The sequence below is a fragment of the Bufo gargarizans genome, chromosome 5, assembly GCF_014858855.1.
Source record: "Bufo gargarizans isolate SCDJY-AF-19 chromosome 5, ASM1485885v1, whole genome shotgun sequence".
In the NCBI taxonomy this organism is placed as follows: domain Eukaryota; kingdom Metazoa; phylum Chordata; class Amphibia; order Anura; family Bufonidae; genus Bufo; species Bufo gargarizans.
The window spans coordinates 346,968,013-346,994,786 of record NC_058084.1 but is presented as its reverse complement, the minus strand read 5'-3'; the positions used below and the strand labels follow the sequence as shown (position 1 = coordinate 346,994,786).

General features: G+C 44.4%; 1 protein-coding gene across 4 annotated transcripts in view; it reads left to right on the top strand.

Moving 5' to 3' along the window:
• The window catches only part of TAX1BP1 (Tax1 binding protein 1), a 126,840-nt gene extending 100,956 nt beyond the window's left edge, over positions 1-25,884 (top strand). For 2 of the 4 annotated variants that reach the window (XM_044292800.1, XM_044292799.1), the window contains exons 16-18: positions 11,897-12,048; positions 21,696-21,784; positions 23,961-25,884. In XM_044292800.1, coding sequence (XP_044148735.1) covers positions 11,897-12,048; positions 21,696-21,784; positions 23,961-24,165 — 446 coding nt within the window. In that variant the 3' untranslated portion in view covers positions 24,166-25,884. The remainder of the gene's footprint in view (positions 1-11,896; positions 12,049-21,695; positions 21,785-23,960) is intronic. The other 2 variants (XM_044292801.1, XM_044292802.1) reach the window with 2 other exon arrangements.
• The last annotated feature ends 890 nt before the right edge of the window (positions 25,885-26,774 follow it).

The window sequence follows — 26,774 nt, the reverse complement described above, 5'->3', positions numbered from 1 at the left end:
CCCAGGGTCTTCACAAAGGTCGTAGTAGAGATGGTGGCCTATCTTCGTCAAGAGGGAGTTACAATCATCCCATATCTCGACGACTTCCTGATTCTGGGCAAGACAGAGTCCGAAAACCTCCGGGCAACTCAAAGATTCTCGGAATTCTTAAAAAATCTCGGCTGGATCATAAATCTAAAGAAATCCACCCTAATCCCATCCAGGAGAATAAGGTTCCTGGGTGTGGAACTGGACTCATCCCTGTTGAGAACTTTCCTCCCTCAGGACAAGGCCACTACTCTGACGGAAAAGATCCGAGCGTTCCAGAGGACTCGCAGTTGCTCCATCCGGAAGGTCTCCTGGGAAGCCTAACCGCCTGCATTCCCTCGGTTGCTTGGTGCCAAAGCCACACAAGGGTGATCCAGAGTTGGATCCTAGGTATCTGGGACGGGAAGCAAGTAAGTCTGGACAAGACTTTCCGGATTCCGCAGGCCGTAAAGACAGACCTAGACTGGTGGAAAGAAAGAAGACTGCTTGGAGGCCTACAGTGGCAGAACCATCCGGCCGTTCAGGTAATCACGGACGCAAGCCTCGGAGGCTGGGGTGCAAAGATAGGAGATCATCTTCTGCAGGGCTCCTGGCCAGCCGAGATAAGAGTCAGATCCTCAAACTTCAGAGAGCTGTATGCGGTCCTGGAGGCGTTATTAAGGGGAGAGAGTCTTTTAAAAGGGCGACACCTAAGAGTAATGTCCGACAACACCACAACGGTGGCTTATCTGCGACATCAAGGAGGGACAAAGTCACGGCCTCTGGGTGCGATAGCAAGAAGAATCTTCTCCTGGGCAGAAGAGAACGTCTTATCTCTCTCCGCCATCCACCTAAGGGGCTGCGAAAACACGATAGCAGACTTCCTGAGCAGGAAGATAATAGATCCAGGAGAATGGTCTCTGAACAGGGATATCTTCCGGAAGATCTCGGAAAGATGGGGCCGTCCGGAGGTAGACTTGTTCGCCTCCAGAAAAAATGCGCAGGTGGAATGCTTCTGCTCCCTAAACCTAGAGGACAGACCCTGGGCGATCGATGCCCTGTCAATACACTGGAATTGAAATCTGGCCTACGCCTTCCCCCCAATACCTCTTCTACCCCGGGTCATCCAGAAGCTCCTAGGGGAACCAACTACTCTGATCCTAATAGCCCCTTTATGGCCAAAGAGGAGTTGGTTCTCCACTCTGAATCAGCTATCGCTGGAGGATCCTTGGGAGATCCCTTTCCAGAGGGACGTTCTAGTCCAGGGCCCTCTACTTCATCCAGACCCCAGGATATTCAAACTGTCAGCCTGGATCCTGAGAGCGAGACGTTGAGAAACAGGGGTCTTTCGGAAAAGGTGATACTTACCCTAAGGGCCAGTAGGAAAAAGGTGACGTCTGCCATCTACCTAAAGATCTGGAAGAGATACTGTTCTTGGTTAGGAGTGGAGCGCCCAGACACCTCCTCCCCTCCCATCAATAGGATCTTGGACTTTCTGCAGTGCGGCTTGGAATTGGGCCTAAGACCTAGTACTCTGAAAGTCCAGGTTTCTGCTCTCAGCTCCTTTTATGACTGCAGCCTAGCTAGTCACAGATGGATCAGGAGGTTCTTTAGAGCGGTTTCAAGATTGAGACCCTCTCTGAAATCCAGAGCTCCTACTTGGGACCTTAACATCGTCCTAGAGGGCCTAACAAAACCTCCCTTTGTACTGTTATCAGAAATCTCTTTAAAACACCTTTCCCTAAAAACTGCCTTTTTGATTGCTATCACCTCAGCCAGACGTATTGGAGAGATCCAGGCCCTTTCTTGTAGGGAACCCTACCTCCAGATCAGCAAAGATCACATCCGTTTAACTCTCGATCCGGGTTTTCTCCCAAAAGTAGTCTCCCCCTTTCATCGAGAACAGGAGATCTTCCTACCTTCCATCCCCAGATCTGAATCTTCAGGGTCTAGCGTTAATTTACATCTCTTAGATGTCAGGGATACAGTTATCCAGTACCTGGATTCTACCAAAGATTTTAGGGTTGATAATAGGGGTGCACCGAAATAAATTCTGGTCCGAAACCGAAAATTCAGGATGCCCTTGACCGAAAACCGAAACTGCCTTTTTGCCCAAATACTTTTAAAAAACATTTTTTTTTAATGATATTTATAACAGTGCCATCCACAGACACCCCCCCCCCCCCCACACCTCATAACAGTGCCATCCACAGACCCCCACCCACCCCATAACAATGCCATCCACAGACCCCCCATGCAGAGGCATGTCTAAATACCCCATTATTGGTGTTTTGAAATCGCAGGGTCCGAGGGGTATAGTGTCAGTATTATACACTCACCTACTTAATTGCCGCATGACGGCTGCTCCGCTGCCAGTTGAGGATAAGTGGAGGCAGCTAATTCCGTCTTTATCTTCTGAAGATTGGGAGGAGGCTTTGGCAGCTCCGACCAAAGTGTCGCCCTCCATAAATAACAAAATGATTCAACTTTTTATCCTTCATCGCAGCTACCTCACTCCCACTAGACTTCAAAAGATGGGAAGAATCGCTCACAATAGGTGTCATCGATGTGGTATAGAGGGGGCAGACTTCTGGCACATGATTTGGGATTGTGAAATCATTCGCCAGTTCTGGGTCGCAGTGCTGGAAGTCCTAGCTACCATGGTTCCGGTGGCGCTGCCCCTATGTCCCAAGTTGTGTATTCTGGGGGTTGTGGATGAGGAGTCATGGTCTCATTACCATAGAATCTTTATAGCTGAAACTTTATTCCTTGCCAGAAAGGCAATTGCCTTGAGGTGGATGGGTGATCTCCCTCCCTCTAAGGGACAGTGGATCTCCCTGGTGAATCATGCAGTCTCTGAGGAGAAGGTTGTCTATAAGCACAGAGGGTGTCCTCAGAAGTTCGATAGAGTGTGGGGCGACTGGTGTGCCTCCCCGATCACTTTGCACTCTTCGCACATGTATATGACAGGCAATGGTCCTCAGTGACCCTCATTCCCAGCCCCATTGGGCTTACACTGATAAATGAGGTCCTTACTGTAATTACGCTCTATTGTGTGTATAGTGCTGTACCCTGTGTTGATTGTGCCTTATTCAATTCATCTTCCCCTGTCTGGGGATCTTGGTATATTTGCATTCCTGTCGTTTATAAGAATGTTTAACTTGCTCTTCATATTTTTGACCCCTGCGTGGGTTGATGTAATGTCATGTGTGCATCATGCTTGTGATTGACATCATTTAATAAAACGAGTTTAAAAAATATATATATATAAATTACTGTTGGCTCTATCCGTTCGGCTTACTCATTAATGCTGCAAGCCGCAAAATGGTGGTGCGCTTACCAGCAGATTTACCACCAGTATATGAAAGCAGGGGTATTATGCCTAAAAGACTGGCTGTAGATATAGAGTGACTCTGTATGCATTCGTTGCTCAGTTAGCCAAGCAATTTCCCTGGAATCTCTGCCCGGGGCTTATCGTTTCACCTCGGAAGGGTCTAGAGAAATCAGGGCTACACAGTCAGATGGACTTATGAGATAAGTTCATTGAGAAATCTGAAAGTGCCACCATCTCTATTATGCATCTTTCTTTCTCTCCTTTTTAATTATGTTATGACCTCTTATGTCGGGATGTAAATCGCTAGAAGTCAGAGGCATTATGTCTGTGAATATAGGAGAAGGAACCCATACACTCATTCCCATCTCTGTTTCTCTTGCTCGTTATCCATGTTGTGGACCCTAGACGTGGTCCTCCCCCCCCCCCCCCCCCCTTAGATGTTCATGGTAGTTAAATTATCCATGAGAAGAATACTATGCCTTATCTTAGCTGTTATCAAAGCTTTACTAAGAACCTGCTCACGGCAGGTGTTAGTTAATACTTGTTTCTCATCCACCATCCCCTTGATTCCACAAAGGAGGTTGTAGATATGGAGGATTCTCAAAGTAGATTATATAAAGCTTCTATGTACATTTTACTATGGCTGACATAAAAATATGCACTTATAATGTTCGGGGGTTGAATGTGCCACCCAAGCGTACCCAGATATGTCAATTTCTGAAAAAGCAGAAAGTAAACATTGCTTTCCTGCAGGAAACTAATTTCAGAAAGGGACATGTCCCGCGCCTGTCTCATATGGTATATAACCAATGGCGCTAAGAAAGATTCAATTAAAACTAGCTAATACAGGCCCGGTTGATGTCTGGAGAGCAGTACATCCAATGACAAGGGACTACACTTTTTACTCTGTGGCGCGCAAGTCTTACCAGAGGTTGGATTACCTGGTTGTTCCCCCTACAACTGCTGGCTGATTGCTCTCAGACCTTGATAGGGAACATACTACTATCTGATCATGCCCCAGTGTACATGACAATACATATGCAAATTAACCTGAGATGAGTCCTGTCCCTGACTCATCTCACATACAGGACTCATCTCAGGTTAATTTGCATATATATCAAATCCGTTTTTTTTTTTACACAATAAAAGCACACAAAGCTATGGGGGCTGGGTATTGCGGATGTGCTGGCGGCCATCTAGCAACCCATGTCCTCAGCTCTATACACAAAATCCCGATGACAGGTTCCCTTTAAATACAACAAACACAAAAACTATTAGAACTACATAACCCGTATCAGTAGTCATCAAGATCAATAAAATTCTTGGGAGTAAATATAACATCAAACCCTATAGATTTATACAAGGAAAACTTCCAAAATCTTCCAAAGAACATCCAAAACACCATAGAAGCATGGGAAATCCCTTTCACATCTTGGTTCGGGAGGCGTACATTAATTAAATCCATTTTAGTACCCAAAATACTATATTATATGAAAACACTGCCTATCCCCTTACCAAGCATTTTCTTTGCACAATTAAAACAATGCTTTTCCAAATTTCTCTGGAAAAAAAAACCACTGACACAATCAAACAGATCAGGGGGAATGGGACTGCCGGACATGACTCTTTATTATAGGGCAGTTCATTGAATGAGATGTCTGGAATGGCTCAGACACACGGAAAATACATTAGACATTCAGGCGGGGGCAGGAGAGATAAGACCACCCCTGCGAACGTATCAGTTTTTTCTACCAAGGGATATGACCCATTATACTACTTCACTAAATAGCACGTCAAGAACCACCATTAAGATAGGGCATACTAACCTGTCTAAAGTCCTACTCTCCTCAACAGCAATATCCCCAGTATTACAAGTGAGAGATGCCTTATGGAATTCTTCACCAGCTTTCAATTCTACATTATCTGAAGAAAGCTTAAAGATATCATTACCATTGGTAGATTTACTGGATAAAGCAGGTTCTCTTAGGGAGAATTGGGAATAACATCCTAAAATATGCACACTTACCTTTCTAAATAGGATGCATATTAAACAATATATAGGAAAGGGAAAGCCCTTGCCTCATACTCCCATAACGCAATTTGAAAAAATGCCACTAACTACCACAATTCTGAAAAAGAAAATAGTCATGATATATAATGGCTTGGTTTCCCAGACCAGACCTGAGACATATAACTTTATTCAACAATGGGAAAGTGATATAGGCACTAGTGTTGGGCGAGCATGCTCGGCCGAACGCAAATTTTACTCGAGCATCGCGGTGTTCAGCCGAATACCGGGTGTGCTCGAGCGCGTTGCTCGAGTCTCCTCCCCGCACGTTTGTTGGCTGCTGTACTGCCATTCACTGTAATGTCGTAGCAATGTTGGCTAGTGGCATTACAATGATTGGCTGGCTGGAACATGTCAACGGGTGCTATATAGCACCCGATGACACATGTTCAGCTCATTTTGGGGAGAGCTGGAGAGCTGGAGAGCAGGAGAGATAGTATAGGGAGTGAAATAGGAATATTTTAGCTTTTATACTTGTTATAGACCCAAAAGTCCTTTTAAGGACTATAAATGTATCTGGCAGCAATACATATATTTTAGCGCAACCTGCGCTAAATAACTTGCAATGGTTTGACCGCTGCAGACAGCAACATTATCTGCGCTACATCTCCTGTCTAACGTTTGCGCAGCCTAAAAATATCTGACATTTAGTGTACTTTTTCCGTAGACCGTGTCCGCTGCAGACAGTTACATTACCTGCTTTACATCTCCTGTATAACATTTACATATCCGAAATATCAGTGGCATTCAGTCAAATTGTTTTGCTGCTGGCAGCGACATTACCTGCGCTACATCTCGTGTATAACGTTTGCCCATCCTAAAATATCAGTAAAATTCATTGTGTAATTTTTTATTAGGCGGTGGTGACAGCGACATAACTTGCGCTATACCTCCTGTTTAACGTGTGCACATCCTAAAAATATGTGAGATTCTGTGTACTTTATTTCCGCATACACTTACAAAACCTGCGCTACTGTACGTGTGACATACTTGCAAACATATATACCATTTAATATGCGTAAGGCGAGAGGCCGTGCTGCTGATGGTGTACGCAGAGGCCGTGGCCCTGGGCGCGATGAAACTGTGCCTGCTGCCAGAGTACAAGAAACACACTCATCCACGATACCTAGCTTAATGTCCCAGTTTGCAGGACGGCGCAGGACACCACTCTCGAAGTCAGACCAGTTAGACCAGGTGGTTGGTTGGATTGCAGCAGATAATGCTTCCAGTCGGTTAAGCACCACCCTGTCTTCCACAAAGTCTAGTCTCAGTAGTCAAGAGTCTGGTCAACAGAATGCTCACCCTTATTCTCCTTCCACCCACCATGGAGAGTCTTGGCAAACAAGTGATCCCATACTCTGATATTCCGAGGAGCTGTTTTCATCGCCATTCCTTACTTTAGGCCTCTCGCCAAGCCCGCTTGAAGAGGGACATGAGGAGACCTTGTGCCCTGATTCCCAAACTCTGGAGCATCGACAGTCAGAAGAAGATGACGGTAGGGAATGGCAATTAGTGTTTCACGAGGTGGATGATGATGGTGAGACACAGTTGCCAATAAGTCAACCGCAATTAGTGTCTCAAGAGGTCCATGATGAGGATGAGACACAGTTGTCAATAACTGAGGTTGTTGTTAGGTCAACAAGTCAGGAGGATGACCATAGTGAGGAAGTGGAAGAGGAGGTGCTGGACGTTGAAGTTACTGACTCAACTTGGGAAGGTGGAAAGCCGAGCGAGGACAGCAGTACAGAGGGGGAGGGATCTGCAGCACCGCAACAGGCTGGAAGAGGCAGTGGGGTGGCAAAAGGGAGAAGGCGGGCCACACCAAACAGGCCCGCAACTGTACCCCGGAGCACCCCCTTGCGGCAAGGCAGATGTTCCGCAGTCTGGCGCTTTTTTGAGGAAAGTGCGGACGATAAAAGAATTGTCATTTGCAACCTGTGCCGTACCAAAATGAGCAGGGGCATGAACACTAGCAACCTCATCACCACCAAGCATGATCCACCACATGGCATCAAAGCACCCTAATAGGTGGGCCGAACACCTGGGTCCACAACCAGTGTCTGCGGGTCACAAGACTGCCTCCTCTTCCCCTGTGTTACGTGCTGGCCAATCCCGTGTCCAAGACGCAGGTCCAGATGCCTCCCACCATGCACCTGGACCTTCGGAAGCACCATCAGCTAGCCTATCCACTACTGTGTCCCATCGCAGCATACAGATGTCTATACCCCAGGCCTTTGAGCGAAGGCGCAAATACCCAGCCACCCGCCCATCCACAGATCATAGCACTAAATGCGCACCTTTCCAAATTGCTGGCCCTGGAAATGTTGCCATTTAGGCTTGCAGCCTTATGGCGCCGGCTTTCCCGCAGTACTCTGTCCCCAGCCGCCAATATTTTTCACGGTGTGCAGTCCCAGCCTTCCACCAGCATGTGTCCCGTAACATTACCCGTACCCTGGGATGGCACAGGTGCTACCGACGCCAAGGATTGCGTGCCCTACTTCCATCAGGGTTTCCGCCGCCACCTACGTTAGTGGCTGCAACCCCCCTTCTCCTCCTCCTCCTCCTCCACTTCCACCTCTGAATTATCATCTTGCAGCACCAGTCAGCCATCAGTCAGTAGCTGGAAGCTGTGTAGCACTGCAGTGGGGAAGCGGCAACAGGCCTCGCTTAAACTGATCTGCCTAGGTGACAAACAGCACACCGCCGCAGAGCTGTGGCAGGGGATAAGGGACCAGAGTGAGCTGTGGCTCTGTAATAGGACTCCAAATATAAAATATTTACGTATGAAAAATGTATCATCAAATCTAGTTCTTGATGTTCCCATACAGACCTCCCATTGCCAAGTGTATTACTCTAAATGGTGTGTAATGTAATGCATACTTTATATTAAATATCAATTAATATTATATTACATATCATTTAACAGGCTCTCGCCACTTAACCTACAACCAGGCATGGTTGTGTCTGATAATTGCCGTAACTTGGTGGCTTTGGAGCTCGGCAAGCTCACACACATACCATGTCTAGCCCACATGTTCAACCTAGTGGTTCAGCAGTTTCTCAAACCCTACCCCAATTTTTGCTATACTGCTGGTGAAGGTGCACCGTGTGTATGCCCATTTCCACAAGTAGACAGCTTCCACCGGTCTGGCAATGCTGCAGCAGCGCTTGCAATTGCCAGCTCACCGACTGTTGTGCGACATGAGCACGTGCTGGAACTCGATGTTCCACATGTTGGCCATGCTTTGTGAGCAGCAGAGGGCAGTAGTGAAATACCAGCTGCAACATGGTCGTCGCCTTTCCAGTCAGCTTACACTCTTCACAAGGGATGAGTGGGCATGGATGTCTGACCTCTGTGAGGTTTTACGCAACTTTGAGGAATCAACACAGATGGTGAGCGGCAATAACGCTATTATCAGTGTAACCATCCCACTTCTTTGTCTATTCAGATGCTCGCTGCTCACAATTTGGGCAGACGCTTTGCATGTGGAAGAGGTGGAAATGAGGGAAGAAAGTACACAGGGTGATAGCCAGACCACCTGCAGTTCGTCTTCTCAGCGCGAATTGGATGATGAGGATGAGCAGGAGACGGTTGCCTCCGCTACAGAGTGGTAGTACCCATGGAAGTTTTATTCCATCTGTTCAGCGTGGATGGGTAGAAGAGGATGAGGAGATTGAGAGTCATACTCCTGATGAGGACCGCAAAGTCTTATCTGTTGGGACTCTGGCACACATGGCAGACTTATGTTAGGCTGCCTTTCCCGTGACCCTCCCGTTGTACGCATTTTGGCCAACACCAATTGGTTGTTCGCCCTTCTCGACCCCCGCTACAAAGAGAACTTCTCATTTCTCATTCCTGTGGTGGAGAGGACGAGCAAAATGGTGCAGTACCGGAAAAAATTGCTCCAAAAATTTCCAGCTGACAACGCTGGCGGCAGAGTACGTAGTTCCTTGGCCAACCGAGGAGGGGAGACAAGGGGAACACACAGCAGTTCCAACAGAGACAGGGCAACACTCTCCAAGGCCTGGGACAGTTTTATGACAACCTGCCAGCACCCTCAACCTGATGCGTGGCCTAGTGTCACAAGGAGGGAAACATTTTGGAAGATGGTGAAGGAGTACGTAGCAGACTGTGTCAGTGTCCTCAGTGATCTCTGTGTTCCTTACAACTATTGGGTGTCCAAGCTGGACACGTGGCACGAACTGGCGCTCTACCTCTTGGAGGTGCTGGCCTGCCCTGCTGCCAGCGTTTTGTCAGAGCGTGAATTTAGTGCTGCTGGGGGCATAATAGCTGATAATCGCATCTGCCTGTCAACTGAAAATGCTGACCCTTATAAAAGTGAACAAGGCCTGGATTGCCCCTGACTTCTCTACTCCACCAGAGGAAAGCGGCTGAACATAAACGCACTCTAAATGTGGCTTTTATGGTGTATTTAATACACTGTATTCCCATTCACCCCTTCCACCACTAAAAAGGGTATATGGTTCACTCTCCCTTTTCTCCTCCTCCTCCTCCATCATATCAACATGCTTATTAGGCTGCGCTCGCTCCTAATGTTTTAGAGGGTCAGCTCGGCAGAAGGCCCTCACCCACAATTTTTTTTAGATGTTCAGCTCAGCAGCAGGCCCTCAACCCTAATGTTTAAGGGTGTGTATGATGCCCTCCTTTATGTGTAATAAAGGGTGTATTGGAGTGCCGGTTCCTTGTAATTTTTGACAGCCTTTTCACTTACTGCATAGGCTTTATAAGTGTAGGAGTCCCACTACCTGAACAATTGTACCACAATGTGAATGAGGCCCTCCTTTATGTGATATACAGGTTGTATCGGAGTGCCTCTTCCGTGTAATCTTTGGCAGCACTTGCACTATATATACAAGTAAATATACAGGAAAGAATGTTTCCTAACAATTTTTCCTCTAAAATCGATTTTATCTTCGGTTTGATGCGTATTATTGTCAGTCTCTAAAAGTGGCGTACTACACGGACAAGATGTATCCAGACATCCTCCCCATGCTGTTCCCGGACCATTTCGGTGGGGTTTCTATCAATTTCTGACCTTTTCCTATGAACCAGACACCCTCCCCTCTTCAGAGCAGTGTGTGCCTGGTTTAATGCTCGGGCTCTCCCATTGACTCCCATGGTGCTCGGTAGAGCAGCCCGAGCATCCCGAGGTGTTCTACTCGAGCACCTGAGCACTTTGGTGCTCGACCAACACTAATAGGCACCCAATTCTCATCCAAAGGTATCTCGCACCTTATTTCACTCGCCCCAAGAATATCAAGGTGTGTAAAACTACAGGAAAACTCCTATAAAATAATCACAAAATTGTATTGTACACCTCAAAAATTACACAGCCTTTACCCGGAATGTGACCCCACGTGTTGGAGATGTCAAAATACAACAGGTACCTTCTTATATATATGGTGGCAATGTCACTGCTTATTGGCGACAAATATGTACAACACTTTCAACCATAAGCAAAACACGCATTTCGCCCTCTGAGAGAGGCTGTCTGCTAGGTTTACTAGGAGATATCAAATGTAATAGACAAATGATGTCATTGCTCTCTCTCTTGTTGGCCGCTGCCAGAGTTTTGATAGCTTCTAAATGGAAATCTACAGAATTCCAACTCACTCACAATGGCTGATAAAATGTGATGGTATATATAGAATGGAACAAATAGCTGGATGGGAATCCAAACGGACACATTGGTTTGAAGCAGTTTGGTCACCCTTGAAAAGGTTCAGAAACTTCTCCTAATTACTCCTCTCGATCATAAGTAATATATTAGAAATTGGCATTGATAGACCTCCAAACCCTCCCCTTCCTTCCCTCTCCCCCCATTTTACTTGTTTTGTTTATATTACTGGAATTCTTGTTACCTTAAAATACTGTATTTCATTCATATATTGGCTACCTATGATATTACCTGTACTGTAATGTATTGGAAATTGTCTAATAAACAGTTAAACAAAAAAAAATATTAAAAAAAAAAATCCCAAAAGCTCCCAAACCTTGTTGGAAAGATCTTGACTCATAGGGAGCTTCTTTCAGTAGTTGGCACTGGCAAGATGGTTCTCTTTCTTGGGAGATACCTCTTTGCATATTCGACTGGAAAATAGTGTCCAGGATCCTTATGCTCAGTATTTATGACATGTGTGTGTATATATATATATTTTATTCACACATTATTCTGTGAAGTTTGTGTTTAGCGTATTTGTATCACCTGAAGAACCATTGGTGTGAATATATATGGGGAAATGTAAAACGTAAAACATGTATTTAGTTGTATAACAAAAAAAGTAGAGGCCACAGTAACCAGTCAAAGCTCTGCTTTCATTTCTTAAAGTGCACTTTGAAAAATAAAAGCTTTATTGTGATTGGTTGCAATGGGCAACAAGACCTCGTTTTATTTTTTTAATGGTCCAGTTTGATAAATTTGGCCCCCTGTCATTTTGTTCAGTCTGTAATTCTTGTCATTTATTAGATGGTGCAGATGGAGCTTTCAATCCAGATGAAGTACAGGGTCCTCCAGCGAGGCCACCCATGTGGGGCCTGGTAGACAAGGTGGTCTGCAGTCAACCCGCAAGGAACCTTAGCCGGCCAGATGGTTTGGAAGATCCTGATGAGAACAATCAGGTAGGCTTAGAATTTTACCTTTATGTTTTAATCCCATTTGTCCTATTAGTCGTTTTATGAACATTTCAAAGATAAGCTTTGTGCTCCTTTTTCAGTAACAGATTTGGCCAGCTACTTGTTACTAGGCCATGAACCCATTTTACCATTCCATAAATCTTGGTGAATTGGTAGGAGTGAAATGACTGGACTTATGAATTCGCCCCATGACTGTAAAGAAAAGCTTGCAGGGGCAAGTGGTAGCGTTGCTTATTCTACTCAACATTACAAGGAGTAACAGGAGACACTTGGCTGTTGTCCCCAAATGTTTCAGATTCTCGTGTCATCAGCTCTGAATAGAACACAGATCCACAGTGTAAGGCAGGGATGTCCCACTCGTGGTTCTCCAGCTGTTTCAAAACTACAACTTCCATCATGCCCACACAGCCTGCAGCTATCAGGGCATGCAGGGAGTTGTAGTTTTTCAACAGATGGAGTGCCGCGAGTTTGACATTCCTGTAAGGGTTGAAGAACAAGACACTCTGCTGTCACTCGGTTACATGTTTTAGGCTACTTTCATGCTCGCGTTTTGGCTTTCCGTCTGTGAGATCCGATCATGGACTCTCACAAGCGGTCCAAAACGGAGCAGTTTTTCCCTAATGCATTCTCAATGGAAAAGGATCCGCTCAGAATGCATCAGTTTGCCTCCGTTCCGTCTCCATTCCGCTTTTGAGGCGGACACCAAAACGCTGCTTGCAGCATTTTGGTGTCCGTCTGACGAAACTGAGCCAAACGGATCCTTCCTGACACACAATGTAAGTCAATGGGGACGGATCCGTTTTCTATGACACAATCTGGCACAATAGAAAAGTGATCCGTCCTCCATTGTCTTTCAGTTGTGTTCAAGACTGATCCATCTTGGCTATGTTACAGATAATACAAACGGATCAGTTTTGAATGGATACAGGCGGTCGTATTATCTGAACGGATCCGTCTGTGTAGATCGATGACGGATCCGCACCAAACGAGAGTGTGAAAGTAGCCTAATCGATGATGTCTTGAGTCTTGAAAGCCGTTAACATGTGATTTTATTCCTTCCTTAAGCATGTGGCTGAAGTCCGTGACTTTTATATCATTTGGGTGCTATCATCGTTTGGATTTGTGTCATCAGCATTTTGACACCTTTTAGCAAATCCCACGACTCATTAAGCCATGTGACTATTGTATTAGCAGAATAACCTCTCATGTGGCTGAGATAATGGCGGTGGCCTTGTACATAGTACATCGAGAGCTCTTTTTCTTAAATGAAGTTGAAATGTCAGTGTGTTTTAGATTTGCTTCTCTACATTTGGACTGAAGGCCTTTTTGCTCTTGGTAAAATACATCTGATGAGAAATACTTATGTGCTGAATGATTTGCTCTTTGCAGTACAGTAGTACCATGACCTGTTCCTCATTTAGTCTAGTTTGCTGTGTTTAATTGCTATTAACCTTTGTAGAAACTGATGAGTGCGTAGACAGCTATGATAATAGCCATGGCATTCAGCACCAGTAATGGAGAAAAGAAGAATTTCTTCCTTCAGCCTGTGAGTGAAGATAATTAGGAAGCCCGTCCTAGTTCCTTCCCTGTCAGTTTTAAGGTCCAAAATGTTTGCCCACCTTCACCTCAGATTCTGCATATTGTCTCCTACCATTTCCGCCTGAGACATTGCGCTTGACAAGAGCTTCTTTCTTCTAGTCATCTGGGGAACTTTAATTAGCATTCCTTTCTTATCGCCATGTGTTTTGCCCTACCGCATATTAAATAGAAACTGCTGTGCATATAAACCGAGAAGCCATAACTTTAAAACCACCTGTCTAATATTGTGTACGTGTAGGTCCCCTTCTTGCTTCTAGAACAGCTCTGACCCACTGAGACATGGACACACAAGACCACCACTGAAGGTGTCCTGTGTTATTGGTGCCAAGACCATAGCAGCAGATTCCGAGTCCTGCAAGTTTGGGATGTGTCAAAGTAACATCCTTAATTCCAGAAACCAAGTTTCCTCCAGAACAGGGATGCTCAACCTGCGGCCCTCCAGCTGTTGTAAAACTACAACTCCCACCATGCCCTTCTGTAGGCTGATGGCTGTAGGCTTCTCCGGGAATGATGGGAGTTGTAGTTTTACAACAGCTTGAGGGCTGCAGGTTGAGCATGCCTGCTCCAGAACATTGCCCAGAGCATCAAATTGAGTCCCCCAGCTTGCCTTTTCTTAGTGCAGCCTAGTGTCACACACTGCCTGCCACAAAAAAAAAAGAGCCTTTAGCTTTGATTACGGCACGCATTCGCTGTGGCATTGTTTCGATAAACTTCTGCATTGTCGCAAGATTTTTCACCAAGATCTTGCATTGATGATGGTAGAGTCTGACTGCTGTGCAAATCCTTCTCCAGCACATCCCAAGGATTCTCAATGGGGTTAAGGTCTGGACTCTGTGTGGTGGCCAATCCATGTGTGAAAATGACGTCTCATGCTCCCTGAACCACTCTTTCACAATTTGAGCCCGATGAATCCTGGCATTGTCATCTTGGAATATGCCCATGCCATCAGGGAAGAACAAATCCATTGATGGAATTACCTGGTCATTCAGTATGTTCAGGTAGTCAGCTGACCTCATTCTTGGAGCACATACTGTTGCTGAACCTAGATCTGACCAACTACAGCAACCCCAGATCATAGCACTGCCCCCACAGGCTTGTACAGTAGGCATGATGGGTGCATCACTTCATCTGCCTCTCTTCTTACCCTGATGCGCCCATCACTCTGGAACAGGGTAAATCTTGACTCATCAGACCACATGACCTTCTTCCATTGCTCCAGAGTCCAATCTTTATGCTCCCTAGCAAATTGAAGCCTATTTTTATGGTTTGCCTCACTGATTAGTGGTTTTCTTACGGCTACACAGCTGTTCAGTCCCAATTCCTTGAGTTCTCTTTGCATTGTGCGTGTGGAAATGCTCTTACTTTCACTATTAAACATAGCCCTAAGTTCTACTGTTGTTTTTCTACGATTTGGTTTCACCAAACATTTAAGTGATCACCTATCACGATCATTCAGGATTTTTTTCCCGCCACATTTCTTCCTCAAATACGATGGGTCCCCACTATCCTTCCAGTTTTTAATAATGCGTTGGACAGATCTAAACCCAATTTTAGTCGTTTCTGCAATCTCCTTAGATGTTTTCTCTGCTTGATGCATGCCAATGATTTGACCCTTCTCAAACAGACCAACATCTTTTCCACGGCCACGAGATGTGTCTTTCGACATGGTTGTTTAAGAAATGAGAAGCAACTCATTGCACCAGTTCGGGTTAAATAGCATGTTGCCAGCTGAAAGATAATCGCCCATGCAGTAATTGTCCAATAGGAGGCTCATAACTATTTGCTTAGTTAAATCCAGGTGGCGACTTTATTTTTTTATTTTTTTGGACAGGTAAATGACACACACACACACACCCAATGGTCCAAGTGATGTAATTCATCAGACAAGGCCATATTCTTCCATGGTCCAGTGCTGATACTCACATGTCCATTGTAGGTATTTCCAACACTGGGTAGGGTTCAGCATGGGCACGCTGACCAGTCTTCAGCTACAAAGCCCCATACACAACAAACTGTGATGGAAGTCGTGCGGCCCCGATCCGGAATTGCGGACCCGCACTTCCGGGTCCGCAATTACGATCCTGAAAAAAATAGAACAGGTCCTATTCTTGTCCGCAATAGCGGACAAGAATAGGCATATTCTCTTAGTGCCGGCAATGTGCAATCTGCAAAATGCGGAACGCACATTGCCGCTGTCCGTGTTTTGCGGATCCGCAAAACACACACTGATGTGTGAATGGACCCTAATAGAGCTTGTGCTTCCGGTTTCATTTAATGTGCCAGTTCTGACGGCAGTGGCTGCAGGGAACAGTGGATCGGTGGGGGTCTAAGATGTCTGGCCTCCACTGATCAGATATGGGTCATCAGTACTAGGATCCTGGAAAACCCCTTTAAAGTGGTTTTCTGGTCATTTAATATTGATGGCCTATGTTCCTGTTAAGAGTAGATGGGCGCAGTGCTGCAGGAACTAGCTCCGTCCACTACACAGTGGACAGAGCCATGTAGTTCCAGCTCCAAAGCTACCCCCGAAGAGCTGATCAACAGTGGTACGGGGAGTTTGAACCCCAACGATCAGATGTTGATGGGGCTGTAAAATTATTTTTACAGCTTCCAACGAGTAACTACTGCACTGTTTTTTGCCTTGTCAGATGTGATGCCCCACTCCTTTAGGCCTGCACTGGCTTAATTTGCACCAACTAACATACTGTACTTGCTTTGCAGTGCACCACATTTATTATCTATTAACTCTCTTTGTCCCATGCTTGATAAGAGGCATGTCTTAAGATGCACCAATTTGCACCAGAAATTTGGCGCCAAGTAAAGTGACCAATGAGTGGTACAACAAAAGTCACTGAAGATGCTCCACAGACTGTCAGTGTGATAAATCTGGCACATCTGTACACTGTCTGATCTACTTTTATGCTGAGAATTAGACAGGATTTTGTAAACCTGCCCCAGTGTACGTGGTTTTATTCTCGGACCTGTTAGAAAGGAACAAGATGTAATCAGTAGTGAAGGTAATCTTCTTACCAGTAACTGTATTGCGCTCCCATTCAGTATTAGGCCTCTTTCACACAACCTTTTTTTTTTTTTTTTCATTTACGGGCGTTTTTTTGCATTCCGTATATGGAACCATTCCTTTCAATGGTTCTGCAAAAAAAAGAAAAAAACGGAATGTACTCTGTATGCATTCCGTTTCCGTATTTCCGTTCCGTTGAAAGATAGAACATGTCCTATTATTGCCCGCAAATCACGTTCCCTGGCTCTATTCAAGTCAATGGGTCCGCAAAAAAAAAACTTAACACATACGGAAATGCATCCGTATGTCTTCCATATACGTTCCGTTTTTACGGAACCATCTATTGAAAATTTTATGCCCAGCCCATTTTTTTCTATGTAATTACTGTATACTGTATATTCCATATGGAAAAATGGAACGGAAACAAAAAAAAAGCGGAACAATGGATCCATGAAAAACGGACCGCAAGACACTGAAAAAGCCAAACGGTCATGTGAAAGAGGCCTTATGGGCCTCACAAATACAGTCACTGGTAAGAAGATTACCTTCGCTACAGTTTACCCCCATGTACCTTTATAACTGGTCAGGGAATAAAAATGTTCGTGGGAGTAGTGCTTTAATTACGGGGAACTTTCATTACTTGTCACATAAGTATTATAAATCTGTAACATAGTAACTGCAGTACACTAAAGAGGAGAGGTCAGAGTAATGACTGTACGACAATCATGGATGAGCAGGGAAGGTGGTGGCCGGAGGCCCTCAGGTTTCCCCGGGTCCGGCCACCGCCAAGAGCTCTCCCCATAATATGATTAATTTCTATGGGGCTGATGGAAATTGCAGAGCCAGCGCTCGGCTATTTTTGGCAGCCCCATAGAAATGAATGGATGGCGGCTACGCATGCACAGTGCGCCCTCCACAACTTCAGAGCTCCGTTCTCGGTGTAGGTGCGGTTCCCACAGGTGGGACCTGCATCTATCAGACAATGGGAGCATGCCCCCATTGTCTGAGATGGGGAAAACCCCTTTAAGGCAGATAGACTTACAAAGTAGACAGCTGCAGTAAGGCCTGGCAAAGCATCACAAAGGAGGAAACCCAGTGTTTGGTGATGTCCATGGGTTCCAGATTTTAGGCAGTCATTACCTGCAAAGGATTCTATGCAAAGTATTAAAAATGAACATTTTATTTCTGGTAATGTTAATTTGTCCAATTACTTTTGAGCCCCTGAAATGAGGAGGCTTTATAGAAAAATGGTTGCAATTCCTAAACATTTCACAGGATATTTTTGTTCAACCCCTTGAACTAAACCTGAAAGTCTACACTTCAGTTGTATCTCAGTTGTTTCATTTCAAATCCAATGTGGTGGCACGAAGAGCTAAAATCATGAAGATTGTGTCACTGTCCGAATATTTCTGGACCTAACACTGTGTGTGTGTGTGTGTGTATGTATGTATATATATATGTGTATATATATATATATATATATATATATATATATATAAGATAGTCAGGTCCATAAATATTGGGACATTGACACAATTCTAACATTTTTGGCTCTATACACCACAATGGATTTGAAATGAAACGAACAAGATGTGCTTTAACTGCAGACTGTCAGCTTTAATTTGAGGGTATTTACATCCAAATCAGGTGAACGGTGTAGGAATTACAACAGTTTGCATATGTGCCTCCCACTTGTTAAGGGACCAAAAGTAATGGGACAGAATAATAATCATAAATCAAACTTTCACTTTTTAGTACTTGGTTGCAAATCCTTTGCAGACAATTACAGCCTGAAGTCTGGAACGCATGGACATCACCAGACGCTGGGTTTCATCCCTGGTGATGCTCTGCCAGGCCTCTACTGCAACTGTCTTCAGTTCCTGCTTGTTCTTGGGGCATTTTCCCTTCAGTTTTGTCTTCAGCAAGTGAAATGCATGCTCAATCGGATTCAGGTCAGGTGATTGACTTGGCCATTGCATAACATTCCACTTCTTTCCCTTGAAAAACTATCTGGTTGCTTTTGCAGTATGCTTTGGGTAATTGTCCATCTGCACTGTGAAGCGCCATCCAATGAGTTCTGAAGCATTTGGCTGAATATGAGCAGATAATATTGCCTGAAACACTTCACAGAATTCATCCTGCTGCTTTTGTCAGCAGTCACATCATCAATAAATACAAGAGAACCAGTTCCATTGGCAGCCATACATGCCCATGCCATGACACTACCATGCTTTACTGATGAGGTGGTATGCTTTTGGATCATGAGCAGTTCCTTTCCTTCTCCATACTCTTCTCTTCCCATCACTCTGGTACAAGTTGATCTTGGTCTCATCTGTCCATAGGATGTTGTTCCAGAACTGTGAAGGCTTTTTTAGATGTCGTTTGGCAAACTCTAATCTGGCCTTCCTGTTCTTGAGGCTCACCAATGGTTTACATCTGGTGGTGAACCCTCTGTATTCACTCTGGTGAAGTCTTCTCTTGATTGTTGACTTTGACACACATACACCTATCTCCTGGAGAGTGTTCTTGGTCTGGCCAACTGTTGTGAAGGGTGTTTTCTTCACCAGGGAAATAATTATTTGTTCATCCACCACATTTGTTTTTCGTGGTCTTCCGGGTTGTTTGGTGTTGCTGAGCTCACCGGTGCGTTCCTTCTTTTTAAGAATGTTCCAAACAGTTGTTTTGGCCACGCCTAATGTATTTGCTATCTCTCTGATGGGTTTGTTTTGTTTTTTCCGCCTAATGATGGCTTGCTTCACTGATAGTGACAGCTCTTGGGATCTCATCTTGAGAGTTGACAGCAACAGATTCCAAATGCTAATGGCACACTAGAAATGAGCTCTGGACTTTTTATCTGCTCATTGTAATTAGGATAATGAGGGAATAACACACCCCTGGCCATGGAACAGCTGAGAAGCCAATTGTCCCATTACTTTCGGTCCCTTAACAAGTGGGAGGCAGATATGCAAACTGTTGTAATTCCTACACCGTTCACCTGATTTGGATGTAAATACCCTCAGATTAAAGCTGACAGTCTGCAGTTAAAGCACATCTTGTTGGTTTCATTTCAAATTGTGGTGGTGTATAGAGCCAAAAAATGTTAGAATTGTGTCGATGTCCCAATATTTATGGACCTGTTTGTTGCGCCATTCACCGTATGGGTTATTAAAAAAATTAAACTTTTTAAAACTTTTTGTTAGGTCCCCAATTGGACCCTAACTTGCAATCATATCCATGGTTGGCATTACCGCCAATCGTGAACATTAGTCTGCTGTATAAAACTGCAGGCACCCTGCGGCTATGGCGCTCGCTGCAAATCTATATATCAATCTACTCGGCTCCTCCTGCTCTATAACATGCTGTCTGCAACTTAAAAACCGTGTTCAGCGTGATAGCTTCTCTTTAAACTGAGCTAAAGCAAATGCTGTACGGCTCCTAGGCTAAAAACGCTCCTTAAAAATTCTAGGAGAATGTATGTGGGCAGAGGGTGCAGAGATACTTAGTACAGATGTAAACAGGTTAACCCCTCTGGTGTGGGGAAGAACTGAACATATCAGTGAGTATTCTCTTGTTATTGACCATTTACATAAGTGTTCTCTATGAATGTAAGAGTGATTATTGTCCTCCTATGAAGTCGACCTTCCAGGCGCGTGGCACCGTGCATCCTGTGATGGGCGCGATACTGTTGAGTGCACTGCGGATAGATTTGTGGTGTTAGTGAACGTGAAACAAAAGCGCAGCTGACAGAGCTGATGATGTGATGTAGCCCCAGCCTGACAGGGCAATTTAAGTGATGCGCCTGAGTGCCGGGAGACACCGGTGACATGCTTGGCTGCCTATATCTCCATGTACACATCACTCAGCTCTGTGACTCCCTTGTCAGCTTCTATAGTCGAGATGTTGGACGTGATCGCTCTTATTTACACACAAATTACAAGGAGATGTGATGGGACATTATTTAATGCAAATTCCACAGTGATGCTGCCGGATGTCCCCTGACATGGCTTGGTTTTACTCTGCCTTATGTTCTTCATTCTTCCCATTTCTGGCCAGTGCAACCCTGTCCCTAGCTGACGAGATGCGACTATTAGAATCATGTGCTGTTCTTATTCCAGCCATGGGTGAAAAACGCTGGAATATCGGCCACCGCTCTTCAAATGATCAGATTTTCCCACGATTGCTGCAAGGCAATCTGGAGAAGGGATGGATAGATTTTGCTAATTCTACTACAGAAGCATCAAGGCTCTTGTTTCTTAACTGTACAGGTACCAGTGTTTGTACTGGTATAGCACTGGTAGTGAATGTTGTAGATGTATAGGACATTGGGATTTGTAATAGAGAAAGCACTGAATCTGAGGTCCTCTTGTATTCTTACTGTGCATGCTCCTTTTTTTATGTACACAGTGTGGTTGATATTTTCATTTTAGGGTCATAGGATGCATCAGATGGAGGCCGGTGTCGCAGAATAAGGGGCAAAAAGACATTATAGAACCAGAGCCGTGATTCTCAAATATGACTTTTATTTATATAGCCCCAAAAGACAGTTTTCTGCAGCATTATTCTGCCATGTATTAACTCTTAAAGGGGTTGTCCGGGTTCATAGCTGAACCCGGACATACCCTTATTTTCACCCATACAGCCCCCCTGAGACTAGCATTGGAGCAGCTCATGCTCCGATGCGCTCCCTTGCCCTGCGCTAGATCGCGCAGGGCACAGGCTCTTTTGTTTTCAATAACACACTGCCGGGCGGAAACTTCAGCTCTGAACCCGGACAACCCCTTTAAAGAGGTTGGCCCATCAGGACAACCCCTTACCATATGCTGTATAGGTGCATATTGACGTCTTAGGGATGGTCCCCTGCTGAGGACTACTAAGAAGCAGCAATGAACCTTGCGAGCTGGTTACCATATTACTGGGTGTTTATGTGGAGACAACCTCTTTAAGACATTTTTGACCTTTTGGTATTTTATAGAATGTATTATGCACCCATTATTCATCATCTCGTTTTGCATAGCAGGATAGCGACGATGTGGCTTTGCAACTGGATGAAATTCCTCCAAGCCTTATTGGACAAGACCAATCTGGGTTTTGCTTTCATCCAAGGTACTTCCGAAATTTTTACTTCTATTTCTTATGCCAGTTGGGTGTCTTCTTTAGCCTGCTCACATCTTCATTGGTGGCTATGTTCTGATTTTCGCAAGCTATATTATATTTGATGGCCTTACTGTTACCTTCAAAACAATGGACTATAGAATCCGTCTTGCGATACATAGAGCTTTATGTTCTTACTTCTGCTATCGCGGAATATAGAGGTTTACCTGTTGATGGTTACTATTAAACACCATTCTCTAGAGCCGGTACAATGGCACCATCCGGCAGACCATCATGCAAAACAGTAACCTTATGAACAGGCAGTCTCCTAATGTCTTAGTTGAGTTCCCATAATGCAGAGGGACAGTTAGTGTTTCCACCTATTTTTATGGTATGTGGCCTGGTTTAAAAATTACTCACTGAATGAATCTCAGTAGAGTGAGCCCAGTGCAGACACTGAGGCAGCAGGGAATTCTACAAAACATGACATATTTGGGTCATTTCTTTACAAGGATGGAGAGGGAAGCATTGAAAATAGCCGAGGAGGGGCAAATAGAGATTTGAGGGTTAGGCTAGGGGGGGCTACACATGTGTCGCGCGACACATAGGGCACAACTACACTGCGACATTGATGTCGCACCAATGTTGCTTGACAATTTTTAGAATGATAGTCTATGGTGTCGCACTGCGACGCGACAGTTGTAGAAAAATCAGTCTTGGATGGATTTTTTGCTATTATCGTGTCCAGTTGCAGAATGTCGCAGTGCGACAGCATAGCCTATGATTATAAAAATTGTTGCGCAACATTGGTGCGACAAAATGTCGCGGGACAAATGTCGTTGTGTAGCCCTAGCCTAAGGGGTTATTCTTGTCATATATTATGACTCATTACCGGGATATGGTTTGAGACCCCCCACATATCCTGAGAATAAATCTGTGCTTCAGTTCCCTGCAAATTGGATAGCTGGGAGTGTCAGCATGCATGGAAGAGCTTAAAGGCGTTGTCTAGCTTTCATTCACAAGACCGGATGACGTCCGTATAGCATCCATTTTTTTTTTTGCGGATCCATTGTAACACTGTGTGCTGTCAAATGAATGGGCCTGCATCCTGTACACAAAAAAAACCGGAACAGACACAGAAACAAAATACGTTCGTGTGAATGTAGCATAAGGCTGACATTTCAGTCATTTGGTCAATTATTTCCATCAGTTAGGGCTTATGCACACGAACGTATTTTCTTTCCGTGTCCGATCCGTTTTTTTGTGGACCATATGTGGATTCATTCACTTCAATGGGTCCACAAAAAAAACAAACAGAAGTTACTCCATGTGCATTCCGTTTCCATATTTCCGTTCCGCAAAAAAATAGAACATGTCCTATTATTGTCCGCATTACGGACAAGGATAGTACTGTTCTATGAAGGGTGAGCTGTTCCATTCTGCAAAATACGCAATGCACACTGATATTTTTTGAGGACCGCAAAATACATACGGTCGTGTGCATGAGCCCTTATTGTGAGCCAAAACCAGGTGGAAAAACACAGAATAGGTGCAAATAAAAGCATTACACCTGATCTCTGAGTAGGCTTCACTACTGTTTTTTTTCTCACAGTAAGGCCTCATGCACACGACCGTATTTTGTTTCCGTGTCCGATCCATTTTTTTTGCGGATAGGATGCGGACCCATTCATTTCAATGGGTCCGCAAGAAAACGCGTGTGCTGTCCGCATCAGTATGTCCGTTCCTCCGCTAAAAAAATAGTGCATGTCCTATTTTCTTTCTAGTTTACGGACAAGGATAGGCATTATTACAATGGATCTGCAAAAAAAAAAAAGAATGCCATACGGGACGTCATCCGTTTTTTTTGCGGATCCGCAATTTGCGGACCACAAAACACATACGGTCGTGTACATGTAGCCTAACTGATGGAAAAAACTGATCGAATAACTGAAGTGTGAACTCATCCTAAGCTATGGCCGCCTATCTTCAAGATTGGCCATCACTAGCTAATCAGCAAGGGTCCGACACCCCGCACCCCTGCTGTCAGCTGTTTAGTTGTAGCTCTGTCGACGCAAGTCAGTGTTGAAACTACATAACTCAGTCAACCCTGTAGTGGCCAGCTCCTGGTTTAATCACAGTACCAAGTGGCATTGCCCATTCTTACGATGTTGTATTACTTACTTTTCAGATACACAATACAGAAGAAATGCCCTCTGTGCACCATGGTATTTCCTCCCAACTACAATCAGAGTCAGTTTGAAGAGCATGTGGAGAGCCACTGGAAGGTCTGCCCAATGTGCAATGAGCAGTTCCCCCTGGAGTATGACCAGCAGGCATTTGAGCAGCACGTGCAGACACATTTTGATGGCAATGTCCTGAATTTCGAGAACTAAATCTGTTCAACTTGTTGTAGTGGTGAGAAGTTCACCTCGAAAACTAGAGGAAGCCGCTTAAAGCAACAGCTGTAAGAAATATGCACTGCAATGTACCTAGAGCTGAAATAAACAGTTTGCTCCCTGTGATGTCATTTTCTGGTAGAGGGGTTTCGCCTGTATGTATCGCACCGCTATTGAGAGCTCGCATTCTGCCTCTTGGATGAAAGCTGTTTAATGCACAAAAGCAGAGTCACCAAAGGTCTGAAGAAGGTTCATGGTGGTAGATCACTGCATGTCAACTATTATTTGATTTTGTGTTAAGTACTTTAGTAGTGATGGAGTTGCTTGACATTACCAATATACTTTTAACTGGTCACTTGTTCCAAGTAACATTGTCCAAGATTTCTTACAGCCCAATTCCACTGCATTCACATTCAGTTAAATGGGTTGTCCTATCTGGGGCATTTATGGCATATTTTAGGATATCAGATATGTATGTGTGTTTTCCACCTCTGGGACTTTCTCCGGTCTTTAGAAAGGAGCCCCTTACCGTGCATGTGCGGTATCCTCTCCATTCACTGCTATGGGACCTCCAAAAATAGTGAACAACCTTGCTTGGCTATTTTCAGCAGTCCCTTAGCAATGAGTGGAGAGCAAACCATGCAAGCATGGCCATCCCTCCATTCACCACTATGGGGCTTCTGAAAATAGCTGAGCCAGTGCTTGGCTGTTTTTGGAACTCCTGTAGTTGGCTGCTCATGTGTGGCTTGCTTTACCTTCACTTTGGGGTCCCTCTTCTAGAGATAGGTGCAGATTCCACTTCTAGGACCCACTCCTATCTGACATTCATGGCCTATCCTAGATATACGCCATCAATGTGCCAAATGGGAATACCCTTTTAATATGACAGAACGTGCATTATTCTCTCCAGTCCTCTTCTTGCAGCCCATCGTCCTCCTCCTTAGTGTATTCCTCAGACAGTCATATGTCAGGTAGTTACATGTGCAAAAGTAGCCACATGGGATCCCAAGAAAGCAAATATAAAAACATTGCAGCTCTGTCAATGATTGCACATGGGCAGCCATTTGATTGAGAAGATTGCCAATATTTTGGAAGTTTTGCATCATTTCTTGTTCTGCCCTATGTCTCTTAGGAGAGCTCCCCTCTTTTTAATTACCATACCTACTTTCCATGAGTATACCTTCAATTCACTAAATTGTAGCTTCTATGTGACTGGTTCACTTTAACCGCTTACAACAGATGGAATGATATGCTACACCTGGCAAAGGACCAATTCACACTTCTGTACACTACATGCACGTTGTGAGGGATACTTACAAACAAAAATGGTACAATAAATGGTATTGGATTCTTGCTTCCATGTTTCCAGAGCTACGAAATGAAAGCAGGCATCCGATTGGACTCAGCGTTTATAGGTTTGTTCGTACGGTGGTTAAAAAAATGTGTTACAATGACTTCTGTAACTGTGAAAATAATCATTAGTAGTAGATTGGTTGCATTTCTTGCACACAATAAACAACAAGTAACATACGTGATTGGTCATAGGAAGCGCCTGTAGTCAGGATAGTCTCTAGCAGCGTCTCATTAAAGTGCATATACAGATCCTGAACTCTCGTATCTTTTTTCTTTTAACATGAATAAATTATCAAAGATGTAACTTGTTCTGACCCATGTACTTTAATCTTATTTGAAAATAAACTAAGATCCTTTAGTGAGTCTGGTTATATTGTTATTCATGTCTTCTGTGAACCTGAAGGAAGATTTTTTATTTTTTCCTGTGGATTGTGTGGGACTCCGCAAGAAAAAAAATATAGTGGCATGCACTCCGTATGACAGGTTACATAGGGGCGAAGGTATTGCAGGAGTGCCACACGGTAGCACGCAGAGTGCCTATGTGCACATTCAGTTCATGCTGAAAACTCTAGCTATGATTTGCAATAAAATGCAGCAAAAATACAAGGCTTGTATTGCTTTGTATGCAGATTAGCTCCATTCAATGAGGCTTATCCACGTGTGGTTATTCCCCCCCACCCCCACCCCCCCCAAGTGACCTGTCAAAGAATTCCCATCGAAAACAATGGAAGGCAGGTGACTGCATTTGCCATGGATGTTGCACAGAATATACGCATTAAATTTCTGTGTGCACATGTCCCAAGAGTCTGTAATACATACCTTTTTAACTGTATAAAGTATATGTCTATAAAGACGCGCTGTGTGTGAGACAAGGAAGTTCATAAGGGAGGGATAATGAAGGCCCTCATTCACACCTAAAGGGAACCTGTCATCAGATTTTTAGTGCTGAAACGGATAGCATGTTGCTGCAGCACTTGTAAAGAGCATTTCTGGCATGCCTACATTTAAAGAACTACAAGACATGTATTTTTGTGCTTATATAGTGCAGGATAGGTCATTATTAAAAAGGGAACCTGTCATCCACTTTATGCTGATCTCACTGAGAAATGCTGATGTCAGCGGTGTGTCATTAATGAGCTAAAAGTAAGTGGTTGCCGAGAACCAGCATCATATTCATTGCAGCCCAGGCCTTGAAAAGAGTCAGATCTACCTGAGAAGAGGCATGGTCATCCATAATCTCCTGCTCTCTCACC